Source organism: Rhinopithecus bieti, unplaced genomic scaffold, assembly GCF_001698545.2.
Source record: "Rhinopithecus bieti isolate Rb0 unplaced genomic scaffold, ASM169854v2 scaffold_13014, whole genome shotgun sequence".
Lineage (NCBI taxonomy): Eukaryota > Metazoa > Chordata > Mammalia > Primates > Cercopithecidae > Rhinopithecus > Rhinopithecus bieti.
In genome coordinates, this window is record NW_016807364.1 from 1,786,168 (window position 1) to 1,804,416 (window position 18,249).

The 18,249-nt window shown below is 39.9% G+C and overlaps 1 protein-coding gene across 2 annotated transcripts in view; it reads left to right on the plus strand.

Moving 5' to 3' along the window:
• Nucleotides 1-18,249, plus strand: part of CREB5 (cAMP responsive element binding protein 5) — a 415,368-nt gene that overhangs the window by 382,102 nt on the left and 15,017 nt on the right. For both annotated transcript variants that reach the window (XM_017881478.1, XM_017881477.1), the window contains exon 8: nt 16,007-16,336. In XM_017881478.1, coding sequence (XP_017736967.1) covers nt 16,007-16,336 — 330 coding nt within the window. The remainder of the gene's footprint in view (nt 1-16,006; nt 16,337-18,249) is intronic.

Genomic DNA, 18,249 nt, shown 5'->3' on the forward strand with positions numbered 1-18,249 from the left:
CTGGGCTGTATAATTATTTGCTGTGGGGCGAGGGGGCAGGTAGTCTGTCTTGTACATTGTAGAATGTTGTTTAGCAGCGTCCCTACCCACTAGATGCCAGTACCACAGCACCCTCCTCCCACCCCAAGTTGTGACAATCAAAAGTGTCTCCAGATATTGCCAAATGTCACCCAAAGGGAAAAACTGCCCTCAGTTGAGAACCACTAGGTTAAGCCATGACCAGGTTAGGCCAGGTTAACTACATAGATTTGATGTGTTACCATCTAAAAACACTAGTTAGCCCCAGAGCAATAGTACCATCCATTTAATTCAAGTTAGAACAATCTAACCTCATTCTAAAATCTCAACAGAAACAATCCCTTTAATCTATCATGTTACAGTGCATCACAGGCAATGGACTCTACTGCATTTTGAGTTTTTTGGAAATAGGCAGTATCATCTTTGTCTTGGTATTCTTACCGTGCACAGAGTAAACGCTTAGCAAATTATTGAAAGAATGAACAACTTGCTCCAAAACACCAGAGAAGTGCAGAATGAGGAGCTGCCATGCTCAGGCAGTCATTCTGCATGATTCTTATTCTACAGGAGGAAATGAAGCAAGTGTTTGCCAGCTGGAAGGGTAGAAGGAATCTTTGGGAGGGAGGCTGCCATTACCCTCGCTGAAGTGAAGCCAGGTTAGAAACCTCTTCTGGTTAAAACAAAAAAGGCCATGGAACATTTAATGACGAGCCTCAGTACATCACAGCCCACGCTGTACATCACCCAGGCTCCCTAAGGGGAAATAAGAGTAAAAGATTCAGTTGCTTTACGTCTTCTGTATTCCTACATTGACGTATATTTTGGTGGCATGGGACTGTGGAATCTCAGATGTGCGTCTGCCATGTTAATCTCCCTAACATGGGAGTCCTCCTGTTTTTTCTGATGTGCCTGAAGAGTATGACTTTAAGTTGCTTTTGAAATGTTTCACTCAGTTGTCCTGACAAGTTAATTTTCTCAGAATACACAGAAACCACCTATATGTGTCACTATAGATGCTAGTACTGCATTGAGTTTGTTTTCATGTTTGTTGTTTTATAAGTATTATTTGAATCACTGAATGCAAGCATTAGATCTGATTCATGAGGTTTGTGGATTTCATCTGATATGACTTCGTAATCATTAAGTTCTGAAATGAACAAAGTTGATTTATTGTGAGAGTGTTCACCTCTTAGCTGGGTATTTGTCATTTAGGAGGAAATCCACCAGACTAGTGCTGCACCGTATCTTTCAGTCCCCTCTCCCCATCCTCACCAGGGATGTCTTAGTTTCAAAACAGGTCTCCCCAGTAGGTCCATTTATTGAGTTTGAATGGCAAGTGCTTTGGAAACACCCTGCTTTATCAGCACTCCATAAAATGTTCTCTATTGTAGCATCCTTTTGATAATATAGTTAATTAACAACTGATGTTACAGAGATTTTAACTGTGAGATCAAAATTAAGCAAAGAGCAATGGAATAGAAAGAGCACATTTGTAGGACTTACCATCTCTGCACATGAAACCAAGGCTCAAAATTAGGATTCAAAGAGAAGTATAACTGCCATTTCAGAAGGTGGATTCATACAGCAATGAGTATCAGTTTCATCAGCATGGGTCATGAACACACATTCCTAGAGTCCCAGATTTCTATCTAATGATACATACTCTATCCTTAAATTAAAAAAACAAAAATAGATCAAAATTTTAGAACCTGGGGTGAGAGAAGAAAGAGACTTAGGAGAATGAGAATATGCCTCTGTTTCCATTTATTTTCCCTCTGTCTCTGTCTGTCCAATCTTCCACCCCAAGAACACCAAGGAAATCAATGTTGTAGACCCAGATTGAATTAAACATTTTTGAATAGAATGAATGAAAGCACTTAGGTGCATTTTCTCTTGTTGAAAACTGATTTTACAACTTTTTTTTTTACTTTTGTTTAGGGAAACAGTTGGGGTTGGTTGCAGAACGGTATAATATTTATTTATTTATTTATTTGTTTACAAATTGAATTTTAGTACATATCCCTCCTTCTTCCAGAAAGGATTTTAAGCTTCTAAATAATACAAATCAATTCAGTTCATTTAAAAAATAGTCCTACTCATAGCAAATGTTATCCAACCATAATAAATTGAGTATTTGGCTATTGACAGTTGCCCTCCTTGGCAAAGCATGCAATATGTGGTGTCTCACCAAGGAAGCTTAATGATGATCTACTTCCCATAGTGAATGGGCTTTGGAAGGCAATCAAAGGATACATTTTAGCAGAAAAAAAAAAAGAAAGGGAAAAACTAGCAGGCACTGAATCAGTACCAAGAAAAACAATCCCTCCTCTACTTTAAAAAAGATTCACACTCAGATGGGCTTGGTCTCATCAGTTAGTCAGACCAGAACCAAGTGGTGAGCTCACTTTTTGGGGACATGTTGGAGGAAACGTTTCAGTCCAAATCCAGAGTAGCAACATCTGCCTAGCAGGCGAAGCAGTCACTAAATGCAGAAGGCCCTTCCCCTGGTAAGTTGAGCTTCACCTTTGTGAGCTCTCCAGATACAGATATGCTCCTTAAGCATGATGCTGTTCATGTTAAGTCAGGCTGGTTGGAATATGTCACAGAAATGGGAGAACTCCCCACTGCTAGACCTGCCATCACCATTTCCATTTGGCTTTAGCGGTTGACACATTTGGTTAACCATTTTGTTAGCCTCTGGTTAACCACTTATGGTTTGAAAACCTTACAGAAGTGGGAAAATTTCCATACATAATCTTATGCATGTAAAAACAACCCTATAGGATGCAATTCCTTCCTTATCTGCCACACCAAATCCACACCAAATCTTGCTGGCATATGGTGAAAAGAAGAACCCACTTGATAATACCCCTTTGGTGATTAATTTATCTGGAAACTAGGGTGGAGTGGACAATTCTCCAAAAAAAGGAATTGAGCTTCTTTTGAGTTTGGAATACTTTGACTCAATCTTGTATTCACTTCTATTTTGGAATGATTCTGCCTTATCATTATACATTTATAAATACCAGTGCCCTTGGATCATGTATGTTTTCTACCTTCAGCTAGAGCTGACTTGTTTTCTTTCTTGATACTCTCACGTGTCTTCTTTCTTTCTGTCTGTCCTTGTTTCTCACCTTCCTTCTTGCCTTCCCCATCTTGCTCTTTATCATCCACCATCTTTCTTTTAACCAAGAGGCTCTCCAGCTAAGTAGGTCACACCACAAAGAAAAGCAGGTGGTTCAAATTCCTTCCCTTTATTGACTCCTAAGAGATCACTTAACGTTTCTTCACAGGAATTTTCTACATCTCCAAAAGGTAGGGAATAATTTTTGTCACCTATTTCATAGTTTAATATCTGCAAGGTACTGATTTAGGGCAAGCTACTACATATTATTGTCAGTCCCTGGTGAGCAGTTGCTTAAAAGAAATTTGGAGTCAGAAAAGAAATTGCTTGATCTGGAAAGGAGGACAGATCATGAAAATGATATCTTAAGCTTGTAAGAAGATAAATTTTTAGAGAGGCCATTTTCAATTAATAAATCAACCAGAAAGCTTTCTATTTGGCATTTTTAGAATGGTACTCAGTTGTGACAATGTGATTTAAAGAGATGGTTCCACACTTTCCACCCCACCACCCCCATTACTTGTGTTGTAGGCAGTAAAATAGTAGATTCAGATATCTGATTCATTGAATTGTACACCATAAAGACAACAGAAATGGAGATGTAAAAAGATAGCTTAGCAAGGGCCAGTGATTCTACTGTCAAAAATGTGCCAAATAGGATGGGTGTGGTGGCTCACACCTGTAATCCCAGCACCTTGGGAGGCCGATGAAGGCTGATCACTAGAGGCCAGGAGTTCGAGACCAGCCAGGTGAACATGGTGAAATCCCATCTTTACTAAAAATACAAAAATTAGTTGGCGTAGTTGCAAGTGCCTGTAATCCCAGCTACTTGGGAGGCTGAGGCATGAGACTTGCTTGAAAGTGGGAGGTGGAGGTTGCAGTGAGCCAAGATCATGCCACTGCATTCCAGCCTGGGTGATAGAGCAAGACTCTGTCTCAAAAAAAAAAAAAAATTGCCAAATAATTAATAATTGTCATATCACATAGAAAAAAAACAAAGCAAAACTAGAAAAACTCTGAAACTAGAATAAAGCATAGAATGCTCAATATTTTCTAATACCTGATTATTACTGAAATTTTAACAATTTGGTTGAGAACCAGTATGATTTGGATGCATATCCGCTCAGAAGGAAGTTGCTCCTCATTTTTCAGTTGGAAATGCTGTGCACTGTCATCTTCTTGGGCATAATTCAAAAGCTCTTTTTAAGCATAACTTTCTAGACACACACACACACACACACACAGCACCAGATTCTTAATAGATTATGAATGACTCTTCTTTAAATGCCTTGAATGTAGACATGCAGGGGAAAGAAGAAAAGATTCTGTATTATTTGTTCTGGCTTTCTTGAGCACAGCTTTCTTCCCCTTGGTGTGGTTTACCTGAAATACTGAAGACCATGCTCTTATCAGTGATGACTGGCCTCCATCCTGTGTCCCTCAGAGGCTTCTACAGGTCTGGCTCAGGGAGACCAGGCAGTGGACAAATGGCATCATGAATTCTCATTGTGCTCAGAGTCCAGGAGCTATTTATAAATGGGCTGTTTGGGTGGTCAGGTGACTGCTGGGTTGGGTACCATATGATCCAGACCACTCACAGGCAGACCTTCTCTTTAGCAGGATGGTAGAACTGTCACAGCAAGTTGATTTGGCTATTGGTCTGATGACTTTGGACCACTAATAGAAAGTCCAAAAAGGAAGTAAGGCAGGTGCTTAAGAATCAGAGAGTATTGCAATCCCTCTCTCTCTTGCTTCCCCTGACCCCCATTGACTTCTCCTCCCTCTCACCACTCCTCTCATATCAGTGGTGAGTACTGGGGGCCCCCACACTTTGAGGTCTCAGGCAGGGGTGAGATTCAGAGGCAACAGATAGCAAGGAGGACCCAAATACACCATCACTATTTTCCCAAGGAGAAAAAGCAGGACTGGACACCCACAGAGCACATTAGACAGTCTCAGATATGGATACCAAGGGACAAGACAATCTAAACTTCCATACAATCAACTTACCCTATCATTAGAAAAACCAGGAGACTTCTTACTAGAAAAAGTTTGAGGCCCTGTTGGCCAGAACACCAAACGTCTACAACAGAGGCCCAGTGGTACACATCTTGCTATTTCCCAACAACTGGAGGGAAGCCAGATGACAGCTGTCTGGAAGGGTAGACATGTGTGGGGAGAAGGTTCCATCTCCAGTCCCCTGAGGGCTTTCTAGTCAAACTTGCAGATTCAAAAGTTTAAGCATCAGTTATTGAGATGCCCTCTGGGAATGGAGCAAGGGGCAGTGTCCATCAAGCGAGCCGAGCATAGCCACCCTCCCAAGGGAGTGGGGGAGGATGTGCTAGAGAGCTGGGTGATGTGATAGTGATTGGCTGTCCCACCTGAGCAGCACACTGCCAAATCCTGCACCTCCTGTAGCACGCACTGCAAAAGGACTGTTGTCACGATCGTCACCAAGCACATACCCAACGACTACTATGCATTGAAAAGGTGCCATTTATGTAGCTAGAGTTGCCCTCTGTCCATCTTGCTTGAGATTTGGGGACATGTAACATTGAAGAGAAATCCTATCCATCACTATTCATTGCACCCCTTTTTGCCAAATAATTAGGTCACCCACTCAGGAAAGGCCCTGTGATACACATGTGGAGTAAAGTTTGCTGTGGGAACTTGAACTCTGAATTTCCTGACTTCTGTGCAATTAAAACCCCAAAGTTAATGCTGCATTAGCATGGATTTTCCATGGTGGATTATAAACGCAAAGTTCTATGTTTCATATGTATTTTTCTAACATATGTTACTGCCTGTGTTTCTGATTAAAAGTTCATCCAAAATAAAATAACAAGGGATTACTTTTTTCCAATAGAACTTTCTTCTTCTATAAAAGCTGGAAATAAGCCCTCACCTAAAGTTACCCAGGTTTGCAGGTGCTGAGATTTTAGAGGTGAGTAGTGTTTGTTAGCAAGACAAAGGGCATTATTCTCCCTGCAATCACTACCAGAAAGTGTTCTTTCTGTAAAGAAAATTATAGGCCACTGCTTCAAAGGTATTACAAAATTAGGCACTACTACTGGAGACTTTCAGGCAGCAGGCAGGCTGGCAATCAACAAATACTTATTCTACATCCATTGTGCATTTAGTGACTTTAAAATTCCCAGGGAAACTAGGATATAATATTTTCTAGATTCAAATTAGTACCTGAGGTTATGCTGTAATGCTTAAGGAGCTCAGTGGCCGGAAAGGAACAGGGGATCTATAATATCTCACCTGAGTATGGGGATATTGATGGAATAAGAAAATCAGAACCCCAAAAAGGCTTTTTAAAGCTGAACTTGTCAGGGCACTTCTTCCCTTTAGATATCCTTTAAGAGACACCCAGCCTTCATTCCCTACATGTGCACACCTGCACACACACACACACACACTGTCACCACCACCACTGTCTCTGCCCAGAAATTGAACCCAACTAAATGGATCGATTCATCCGATTTTGTTAAAAAACTAATGAACACTTTTTAGAAATCATCAAACATGCCAAGATGTGTATATAGGGATGTTCATCCCAGTGTTATAGAGGAAAAATAGAAACAGCATGCCTGCCCATCAATTCAGAATTGGGATACTCCCCTAGAGAAAAATTCAGCACTATTAGATATGATGTTTAGATCTTCGGTGGGGGCAGGTAGGTGAGGGATCTGGACTTGTATGGTTCACATTATGGCCCTGCAGAGAACAGGACTCACTCTCTTGAGTTCTCTAATCTAGTTTTATTGATACAGCAGAAAAATCACATCAGCTATTTTGATGTCTGCATTGCATAATGATGCTTTATGAAGTCAAAATCCCCACACCCTTCTGTTATATATATATATGTTAGCCCCAAGCTATATATTTTCTAAGCTGCTTTGGATAGTAGATGCTTTTTGTTTTGTTTTTGTTAACCAAGCATAAGATGTTATACTGATTCCTGTTAAATTTCTCATTAGACAAGATCTTTGCGGATACTGATTCTTCATCCAGTGTGTTAAACACTCTCGACTAGCTTTGTATTATACACAGTTGGATGGCTGTGGCTTCTGCATTTTCTCTTTGGTTCTAAGCCAGCTGGTAGATAATAGAATTGCAAGCAAAGGAGGGTACCAGTACCTGGCAGAGGAGCCAAATTCTGAGGCAAATACTAAAAGCCTGGCATTGACTTTAGCCATTCTAGGACAAATATCTTTCTGGTCTTCATTGTTTCATAATACAGTGTTTCACATAAGGTGACATCAAAATAAATAGCAATAAGTCTCAGATGAAGTCAAGCGTTCTATATCAGCCCACTGTCAGAAGAGGTTCTCATTTTGCTTTATTTTTTTTAAATATTTTTAAATTGAGACAGAATCCACACAAAATAAAATTAACTGGTTTTTTTTTTTTTTTTTTTTTTTTTTTTTTTCTCTATTGCCCAGGCTGGAGTGCAGTGGCATGACCTCGGCTCACTGCCACCTCCACCTTCTGGGATTCAAGAAATTCTCCTGCCTCAGCCTCCCAAGTAGCTGGGATTATGGGCACGCACCACCACATCCCGCTAATTTTTGTATTTTTAGTGGAGACAGGGTTTCACCATGTTGGCCAGGCTAGTCTCAAACTCCTGACCTCAAGTGATCTGCCCTGCCTTGACTTCCCAAAGTGCTGGGATTACAAGTGTAAGCCACTGCACCTACCCAGCCCAAATTAACCATTTTAAGGTGTGCATTTTGGTGCCATTTAGTACATTCGACATGTTGTGCAACTATCATCTTTGTCTAGTTCCAAAATATTTTCATTATCTCAAAAGGAAACCCTGGGACTGTTAAGCAGTGACTTGATCCTCCCCTCAGCCTCCAGCAATAAGTAGTCTGTTTTTTTGTCTCTATGATTTAAGTATTTCTAGGTATTTTATGTAAATGTAATCATACAAAACGTGACCTTTTGTGTCTGGCTTGTTTCGTTTAGTATAATGCTTTTGGGATTCATCTATGTTGTAGGATATATCTGTGTTTCATTCCTTTGTATGGACAAATAATATTCCATTATGCTTTATTTTTCATCAAAAGCTGATTATTAACCTCACCCCTACCCACCTGCTCCTCATCCACAAAACAACTCTACTCAGTTCCATCGACTCTGCTGTATATCTTTATGGTTTACACAGATTCTCATCTCATTATGTACCCCCATTTTACAGAAGAGGAATTTGAAGCTTAAGGTGAATACCCAACATCCTGGAGCCAGGCTTTAAAAGCAAGACTTCTCACTCTAAGTCTTCTGTTGTTTTTCGAAAGTTCTCTGCAATGATAACTTTTCTTTCTTTGTTTTAGACATTGACCCAACTCATTTCTCCAACAGATTTCTTTACTTAGTAAACCTCAACTTGGATCCTTTCTCTGATGAAATAGGGAATGAAGAATCTGCCCTCCTTTGTTAGATAGATGAAGGCACATGGCGCTAAGTGGTTTACTTCTCTAAGGACCTAGAGCTGCCTTATAATAGAGCTAAGACTAGCTCTGGCCCTCAGGATAGCAGTTTGTTCTAAAAGTTGCTAAAATGCACAGCCTCTTAAAATGCTCACCCTCCTGCTGAATTATAAAAGATAGCTACTGAGTATAAGAGACGCAGGGAAGTGGTATCTGAAATAAAATAATTCTATAAATGTGCATTCATTAATTTCTTCATTCAGCAAGAATAAATTAAAGGCTCACTCTTACAGGACTGTAATTAATATATATGATTTAGATATTAATATGAAAAAGGCTGGCAGGGAAATTGCTAAGATTTGTCTCTGGGGTTTGACTTTTTAGACATCAAAGTGCAATGTATCACCTAGCACTTAGGTCTGATCAAGCACCAAATTCTTCTTATTGCTTACATTAGATTTGCTGAAGTTCCACTTTTCTGAAATACCATCCTTACTCGTGAGCTAGCATGGTGCTTCATCCTGTGATATTCCATGCATCATTTGCCAATGGACCAGAGTATTGATTTATATATAATACAACTTTTTTGTGTTATTTACTAATTATATCCTTTCAAATATCTTCAGTTAATAAGTTTGAATGATGTAATGTGACAAATAAAAGGAATATTTATTTTTCTAGGTCTTATGGAATCCTTTTCCTCCTGAGTAATGTTTCCTTCCAACCTGGCGGACTTATTTGAAGTTTTATTAGCAAACCAAAATCTAAATCAGAATACTTAAATTGTGGAACCATCAAAACTGAGTTACCTTATGAAAGTTTTTAAAGGAACAGATTTTATTCCAAGTGATTAAGCCAAATATGATCTTAGTTAATCCCGTGCACAGCACGGAACAGTTGTTTTTCTGTCTATTGCCACATCTCCAAGTTTTGAAAGCATTTGGGGATCTAAGCTGGCCATTTATAGTTGTTAAAGTCAGTGGATAAATATCAATTTGGGCTTCTTTAGTAATTCAGAAAGAATTTCAGAAATCTTTGATACCTAGAGGAAGTCGGTAATCATTGCTATTAAAAGCAATGAAGTGAAGACTTCATGCAGTGAAGGCTTTTGGTCTCAAACCACTGACTGGACCATTCAGAAGCCTGTGTTGACTGCTTTTGTGGATCAACTGTGTTTGAAAAGTGAAAAAAAAAGAGAAATTACAGTAATGCTTTGGAAAAGCTACAGAGGACAATTATTTTGTATTTGAAAGGAAATATGAGTTCAGATTTTGTCATATTTGTATGTAGACAGCCTCTTACTTCTGTGGTCAACCCAGAAACACTACATTTTGATATTTTCACATTTTTTTTCTGGAGCAAAAACCAACAGCCATTTATAATTAAAATCTTTCTGGAAAGAATACTCCAACCTTCCTCACTCTCACTCAATTGAATTTCAATTAATGTTTAATAATTCGGCTTGGCTTTCAGAATCTATAAAGCATAAGCAGTCGGCCTTGTCGAAGATGGAGAAGTGATATTTTCACAGTTCCACCAATGTTTCTAATTGGCATGAGCCACTTGCTAATGGGAGATAAATTGCCCAGGGTGGGTGTGGGTGGGTGTGCTGTGTGTGTGCACACTCACGCAGGCACACAAGCATGCATGCTTGTGGCGGTAATGACGTGTGGGTGTACCCAGGCTTCACCCAACATGCCATGATGCAAACTTGAGCTAAACGGGAAATTAAAGAGGGACCAGGGCTGGGCCATGACAGCAGTGGCCACACTGGGATGGGAGGAGGTGGATAGTTGGTTCCTTACCAAGAACCCGGCAGCAGGCCCACCCTCCCATCACAGACAGCGGGCAGGAGCTTAGAAAATACATGGACCAAATGAAAATGACCCCTTTCGACTGAAACTAGCTGTGCGTCAGCCTTCTCGCCGCCTCTCCTAATTTTCTCTCATATAAATGAACATGGTAAGAAGATGACAGAAAGTTGACAAGAATCATTTTTCTTTCTTTCTTGCAGTCATGTCAGTAATAGCCCTGGGTTTTATAGCTGAAAAATATATGTTTATTTGCTCATTAATTTTCCTGTCTCTCCCTTGCCTTTTCTTGGCATTAGGTGGAATGTTATTTAAAACAAGACACAGTTCAACTTCAAAAAGAAAAATCATTCTGCAAAATACAGCTTAGACCCATTTACTGGTCATTTATCATCCTTAAGAGAGTGGAGTAGAAATTTCTATATTTGGGAGATTTGAATGATTTACAGTGCAACTGCAGCTCTTGTTGGCACCAGGATCCAGGGACGCAGTAGGCTCCTTAGGACTTTGAGGAGTGTCCCAAACTGTTTTGAAATGACACGGAGAATATTCAATGTGGCATATGCAGAGCAGCTTGATAATCACTTATCTTCACTACATTCACACAGGCTGCTGCTCAGAGGGTAGACTTAACCCAGAGGCCTGTGATTTTCTGAAGGGTGATCAAAAGTCTTCATCTCCACATCTAAATGTGTATTTCTTCTCTCCGGTGTTTTAAAAAGCTTAGCTTTATGCATCTTCCATTTCCTTCAAATAGTGGGCAAATAACAATATGCCTATTATGGTACCTGGCACATAGTTGAAGCCCAATAAACATTTGTTGAGTAAATAAATAGTTAAGTAGAATGTTATAAGCATTGCTAGCATTATTGTGTTGGCCTGAACAGTGCAAGAATAGACTTGAGGCAATCAAGTAATTTCGCTTAACAGTATAAGCTAATTATTTGAGAGATGAAGATCTGGTGCATCATATTTATTTGTCAGGTTCCATTTGCTCCTAATTAAAGGTGGAAAAGTTGTTTGTAGCTTTGAAGGGATGGCACAATGACCCACTCCTACATAGATTTTTTTATTTTCCTTGCCAAATTTTCAAGGAAAATACATCAAGATAAAATTAACAGGCATTCCTCTTACTTACTTCTGTTTTCTTTTCTCTGTTACTGTTTTCTAGAGGGCAGGCAGGGTGTGGAGCAGGAAACTGTTTTGACTGTATTTTTACAGCCCATCTGCCTACATGACTTCTGTACTTGATTCTGCTAACCTTGGTTGACTAATAAAATCATCCTCCCACATAAATAGCAGATATAGTGATCCAAGATTAAAATGCTGCATTTATCATAAGCCTCAGAAAGTTTAATTCATTCATTCCTTCATTCATTCCACAGATATGAATTCAGTGTATCATATGTGTCAGGCTCTGTGCTAAAGCTGTGAATTTAACACTGAGCAAATTCTAACATGGTTTCTGCTCTAAGCTTACAATCTGAGATGGTTGATGAATATTAATTAAATAATCATACTAAAAGTATATAGCTACAAACTAAATTATTTTTTAAAAGAAATATGGTTCTACTAGGATCATATAACAACAGGAACTGATTTACACTAGGAAACCAGGGAGAAATTTACTAAGGAGAAGGCTGGACTGAAGAAAGGGAATGTCTGAAGAAAGGGAAAGAGCATCCTAGGCAAGAAGATTGTGAAATGCGAAGGCCCCATGTCTGGGGGTGCATGATGCACTGAATGTTGGTCAGTATGGCTGGGTGGGAAGAGAAAGGGCTGATGGGAAGGCAGGCCCATGCCCTGCAGGGACCACACCTAGGCCATATGAAGAGCTTTGACCTTCATCCCCTGAGCATTAGACAGACTTACAAGGGTTAAAGCCAAGGGTGAGGAAGTAGAGGCAGGGAGAAGGGATGCATGGCCCTTATCATGTCTGTGTTTTGGATTGGGGAAATGTAAGTATCAATTCTTCACAAATACAAGGGAGATGAAGATGCTGAGCCCTGGATAATCCTTTCTTTGCTGCAGATGAAGTTCCTGAAAATTCTTTACCATCCATTCTCCCTTCCACTAAATTTCAGAAAGAGTGCATCCAGGTCCCTAGCTGTGTGCTGAGTAACACTTGCACGTGGCCATTGCTGGACCATGCAGCAATAACATCTCCTCTTGTCAGCCCTTCTAGCCCCTTCTCACTCTTTCTGCTTTTCCTTTTGATGATGGGGCAGTGGCAAAACACAGTTCATTTCTGTTTTTGGCAAAGTGTGAATGGCACGGCTTGTGGCACCTTCTCTCCTGGTTTAGAGAGCAAGCTTTGGAGGTAGAGTGGCTTTGCCCCTCGTTTAGCCTTACAGGGTTGTTCTGAGGATTAGGTGGCTTGATATTTGTAAAACGTATAGAACAAGAACTGACACATAGCAAGTACTTAGTTAATGATAGCCATTATTATTACCTATTTTGTGGATATATTGCTAAAGGGACAAAAAGCAGGATACAAAACGATGTATTAAAAGGGCTTGCACAAATGTATCCTAATAAATGCAAAGCAAATGTCTGAGGATATGTGGTGGTTACATCTGAGGAACGGGACTGGGGTTTAGGGGAGAAAGCTAGGCAAGTGGCTTTTACTTTTTCATCTAATATTTTGTAGTAATTGATTTTTTATTATAAAAGTATACTTTTATAGTAATGAAATTACAAGGAATAGTTTAGAAAGTCCATCCATACTTTCCATCATGTCAGTTTTTTTAAAAGGCATGATGATTTCAACATAACCTCTTTTCATATTTTTTCACCCTTAAATTCGGAGCTATCATCCAAAACTTTTCTTGGGGTAAAAAAACATGTATCTAAAACCCAGCAATTTCCCGGATTTTCATTTCTTTGCTATGCCTTAGTCAAATAAAAGTTTTTATAATTACATGCTATTTTAATTCCACAGTTATAAAATTATTCTAGTTATTCTTTCATCTCTCCATATACATATATAGAGTTGTCTGGAATGCTGTTCACCCACCAGATATAAACAACATGTTTGGCTTCATTGTTGCTGACTTCATTGCAAAGCATTGCTTAAATTTTATAATAAGCATTTTATAAAACAATGAAATCATTGCTCAAAATTGGAGATGAGAAGTGTTAGTTCACTCTTCTGTATAGAAGTAAACATGGCCAGGCATGGTGGCTCACGCCTGTAATCCCAGCACTTTGGGAGGCCGAGGCAGGCAGATCATGAGGTCAAAAGATGGAGACCATCCCGGCCAACATGGTGAAACCCTGTCTCTACTAAAAATACAAAAATTAGCTGGGCATGGTGGCACACGCCTGTAGTCCCAGCTACTCAGGAGGCTGAGGTAGGAGAATCGCTTGAACCCAACAGGTGGAGGTTGCAGTGAGATCGTGCCACTGCACTCCAGCCTGGCAACACAGCAAGACTCCATCTTAAAAAAAAAAAGAAAAAGAAAAAAAAAGAAACACAATACCCAGCACCCAGCATCTCATCTTTTCCAGACATTTAGGATGCTGAACTTCTTCAGGATTACGAAGTTGAGTAGCTGTTGTGCAGTATCTATTGCTCATGAAGGAGGTGAGAAGTGGACTATGTGGTTACTGAATCAGGATGACGAAAATATTTGAAATGATGATCTCATATTAACATACAGTCTACCATCCTTTACTCTTGTTTTTTATTTATTTTTTTCTTAGCAGGTAGAGGCTTTTTATGTTTAACTAAGCATTTTGATTAATTGAATTGGTATTTTTCGATAGTGTATGTAACCAGTTGAGAATCATTAATATTGTACAATGTTAGAGCATGGTAGCTTTGATCATCATTTAAATACAACTGTTTCCTTGCCCAGCAATTATACACCACTATCATGGATCAGATAAGAACATAAATCTGGAGAGAACTTTGAGTCCCCTGGTAAATACTTCATGAAGCCAATGGGAGCTTGCCAATTAGACAATCATCTCTGCATAAGATGTATTTCCAACGAGTAACTGCATTACACAGTCCTTAGCATATTGTGCCCCTCGGGATATGATGATAATTGACTGTGTCACAGAAGAAACAATTTGAAGAAACTGGGACTAAGCTGATTATCAACTGAACCTTTAGAACAGGGTTAGCAAATGATGGCCCAAGGGCCAAATCTGGCCTGCTGCCTAATTTTGTCCAGTGCACGAACTGGCCAAATCTGGCCCGCTGCCTAATTTTGTCCAGTGCATGAACGAAGAATGGTTTTTATGTTTTAAGTGACTGGGGAAAAATAATCAAAAGTAGAATAACATTTCATGACATGTAAAAATTATATGAAATTCAGATTTCCTACCCCTGAAGTTGTATTAGAATATAGCAGATTCATTCATTTACACATTGTCTGCAGCTGCTTTTGCACCACAATTTCAGAGTTGAGTAGTTGAGACAGAGAAGAGAAGAGAAGAAAATATTGACTGTCTGACTCTTTATAGAAAAAGTTTGCTGACCCTTCCTTTAGACTCAGGTACAAGTTATTTGTGTGCATGTCTGCTTATGAATGGATAATGCTTCTGTGTTAGAAATATATCTGGCCGGTTGATGTGGCCATCAAAGGAGGTGCAATACTCCATATTCTTCTATTTTCCTCACTCCCTTCTCAAAGTCAAAAGAAAGCTACTGAGTGAGAAAAATTAGAGTATTGGAAGGGACCATAAGAAAGATATTGGTAACAGAAAAGACCTACACATTACCTCCACAGCTTGTAAATTACTAACTCTAATTTTAAGCCCTAAACTCAGATTAGTTCTCTACATTTTAAATTTTGAAATTATTTACTCGCTGTGTCTGAGAAATCTTTTGAGAAGCAAGAGCATTTGTTCTTGTGACTCTTACAAAATACAGTGGCTGGCTGGGCGCAGAGGTTCACGCCTGTAATCCCAGCACTTTGGGAGGCCAAGGCAGGTGGATCACGAGGTCAGGAGTTCAAGACCAGCCTGGTCAAGATGGTGAAAGCCCATCTCTACTAAAAATATAAAAATTAGCTGGGCATGGCGGCAGATGCCTGTAATCCTAGCTACTCAGAAGGCTGAGGCAGAGAATTGCTTGAAGCCAGGAGGCGGAGGTTGCAGTGAGCCGAGATCGCACCACTGCTCCCTAGCCTGAGCGACAGAGTAAGACTCCGTCTCAAAAAAAAAAAAAAAAAAAAAATTTAAAACAAAATACAGTGGCACACCAGATGGAGGCTCTTTGTTCAATGGCATTATCATTTTGAATGGTGCTCTTTGGTGTATGCTTGCCTTCAGTTGTAGATACGATATAATGCATGACTGGATAATAGGAAATACCTTTTAGTAGAATGTGTAATTCTTGATAGGATATCCTGTCCATTGGCTTTGACAGTTGAATTAACCTATTTGGCTGACATGGACCTTCCTAATGACCACAATATGTAAGAAAATATGAAATTAATACAAAAACTATCTTGTACTGGTAGCAAGATAGCTACTGGGAGGAAACATTAGCAATAGTATCTAAAATATAGAATTGAAAATGTGAGTCATTTTGCTTTTAAAACTCTATCATGTACATGACTGACTTCAGTTGTCCCCTTCCCCTCCCTTTTGTTCTGTTTCAGAGGTTGAAGGCTGCATTGACTCACCACCCTGCTGCCATGTCAAATGGGAACATGAACACCATGGGACACATGATGGAGATGATGGGCTCCCGGCAGGACCAGACGCCACACCATCACATGCACTCGCACCCACATCAGCACCAGACACTGCCACCCCACCACCCTTACCCACACCAGCACCAGCACCCGCACCCAGCGCACCATCCTCACCCTCAACCCCATCACCAGCAGAATCATCCACATCACCACTCCCATTCCCACCTTCATGCACACCCAGCACATCACCAGACCTCGCCACATCCGCCCCTGCACACCGGCAACCAAGCACAGGTAGACCTTTTCTGTGATCTCTTTCCCCTTCTTATTCTCTTTCTTAACAGTACAAGCTCTAATGCTGGGGTCATTTGCAGCAATCTTGTTTGACAAGCCCAGGTGTTCTATCTCACATTCTAGGGAGCTCTGTTTATCTCCTAGGAGGCAATTCTTACCCGTAAGACCCTACCAGATCATAATTTCTATAAATAATATACTAAATAATATCAGGTCTAGTCTCTAAGGGCAAGTATAAACTTTAAGTTCTCCAAAATCTATTTCTGCTGTGTGTCAGAAAGCCCCTCCCAAAAGTAATATGAATCAATGGATTAGGAAGAACTTAAATTTGTGAAGAAAGATGTGAATTAAGAATGAGAAAAACAAGTTAATTCTAACCCTGGTTCTAGCTGCTGTTTTAAAACATCATAGAGACGGAATTTTGTCACCTGTAAAATGGAAGTTAAATACAACAGGCAATCTTCTGAGTAACAGTGAATGTTAAAAAATCTAACGAGTAACAATTCAAGGCAGACAAAGAAGCTCCATCATGGATGCTAGGGCATAAGGTGCTGTGTAAATGGTGAAGAGAGGTGACTCATCCCCCTGAATGAGAAATGCGTTGGAGGGAACAGAAAGACAGCCAAGTTCTGTAGATGATCACCAAGAGAAAGGCCAAATCCCAGTGGGGGAGAGTCACCAGGAGTGGCTGTAAAGAAAGCCAGCATTTAGACAAAACTGAAAGAGGGTTGGGGGACCAGGCAGACGTTATGTCACCCACAGCCAAGAAGAGAGGCGAGTCCTGTACTGGAGTGAGTTTTAGTAAGTGGATGAAGGGCATGTCCAGGAGCATGGCTGGGCCTAGACACTTTGGATCCTCAAGCAGAATGACTTTCATCCATACCCTCCACCCAGTCCACACTGCCAGCTTCCAACCAGCTGGATCAGAAGGGTGTCGGAAGCGTGGAACCGTCAAATAACACTGATTCACCGTCTCCTCTGTCATCTGCCTCTGGAGACGAGACCTTACACCAGGCAGCTTTTTGAACTCTTGAGCCCCCCTCCATTAACATGCACCAGACCTGGACAGCCATCCACAGAATGGGTCAGGCACAAGCAACTCTCTAAGCTATTCACTAGATAAACTGTCTTTTGCAAGGTCCTTAGAGGTGTTCTACATTGGGAATAAGAATTGAGCATTAGAGTGAGATAACCTTAACTTTTTTCCTGGCTTCCTCACTGTGTGATTGTGAACAGAAACGATGAACCTCTCTAACCCTCAGTTTTCCCATCTGTAAAATGGGGCTGGGTAATAGTAGCCTAAACTCTAGGCTCTTATGAGTATTAAATAAGAGAATCTCTGTAAAGCCCTTGGCAGAGTGTTCAAAATATGTTATTTCAAACCAAAATAATAGAAGTTTAGCAAATTGTATAGCAATCAAACGTTACCCAGAGAACCTTTTTGGTCACATTTTTAGTCAAATGCCATACTAGAACATGTATTTAGAAAGGAAAAAAAAAAAAAAACTACAAAGTCAACGATGGTCAAATTGATTCATATAGGTACTTAGTTTATAAGGAAACAAGAACATCAAGGTTTGGTCACCTTTGTGGGCAAGTTATTTCACAGGGCAAGTTATATAACAATTCTTTGAATATAAAAGCCATTCACTAGCTAATTACCAATTAGCCAGTTGCCCTCTGTTTCAAGTCAGTAAGTGGCCAATTGTATATGCAATTAGTTAATTGCTATTATAATTAGCTTCATGAACAGTTACTTCTTTTAATTGTATACTAAAAAGAAAGAGCCCAGGTTGGTCTTGCTAAAATTTGAACCAGATCATTTAGGCAGTATCCCAAAATACCACTTTTAAATTGTATTAACTTGGCTGATTACTGAGATCTTGCCATTTTTCTTAATTGTATGATTATCT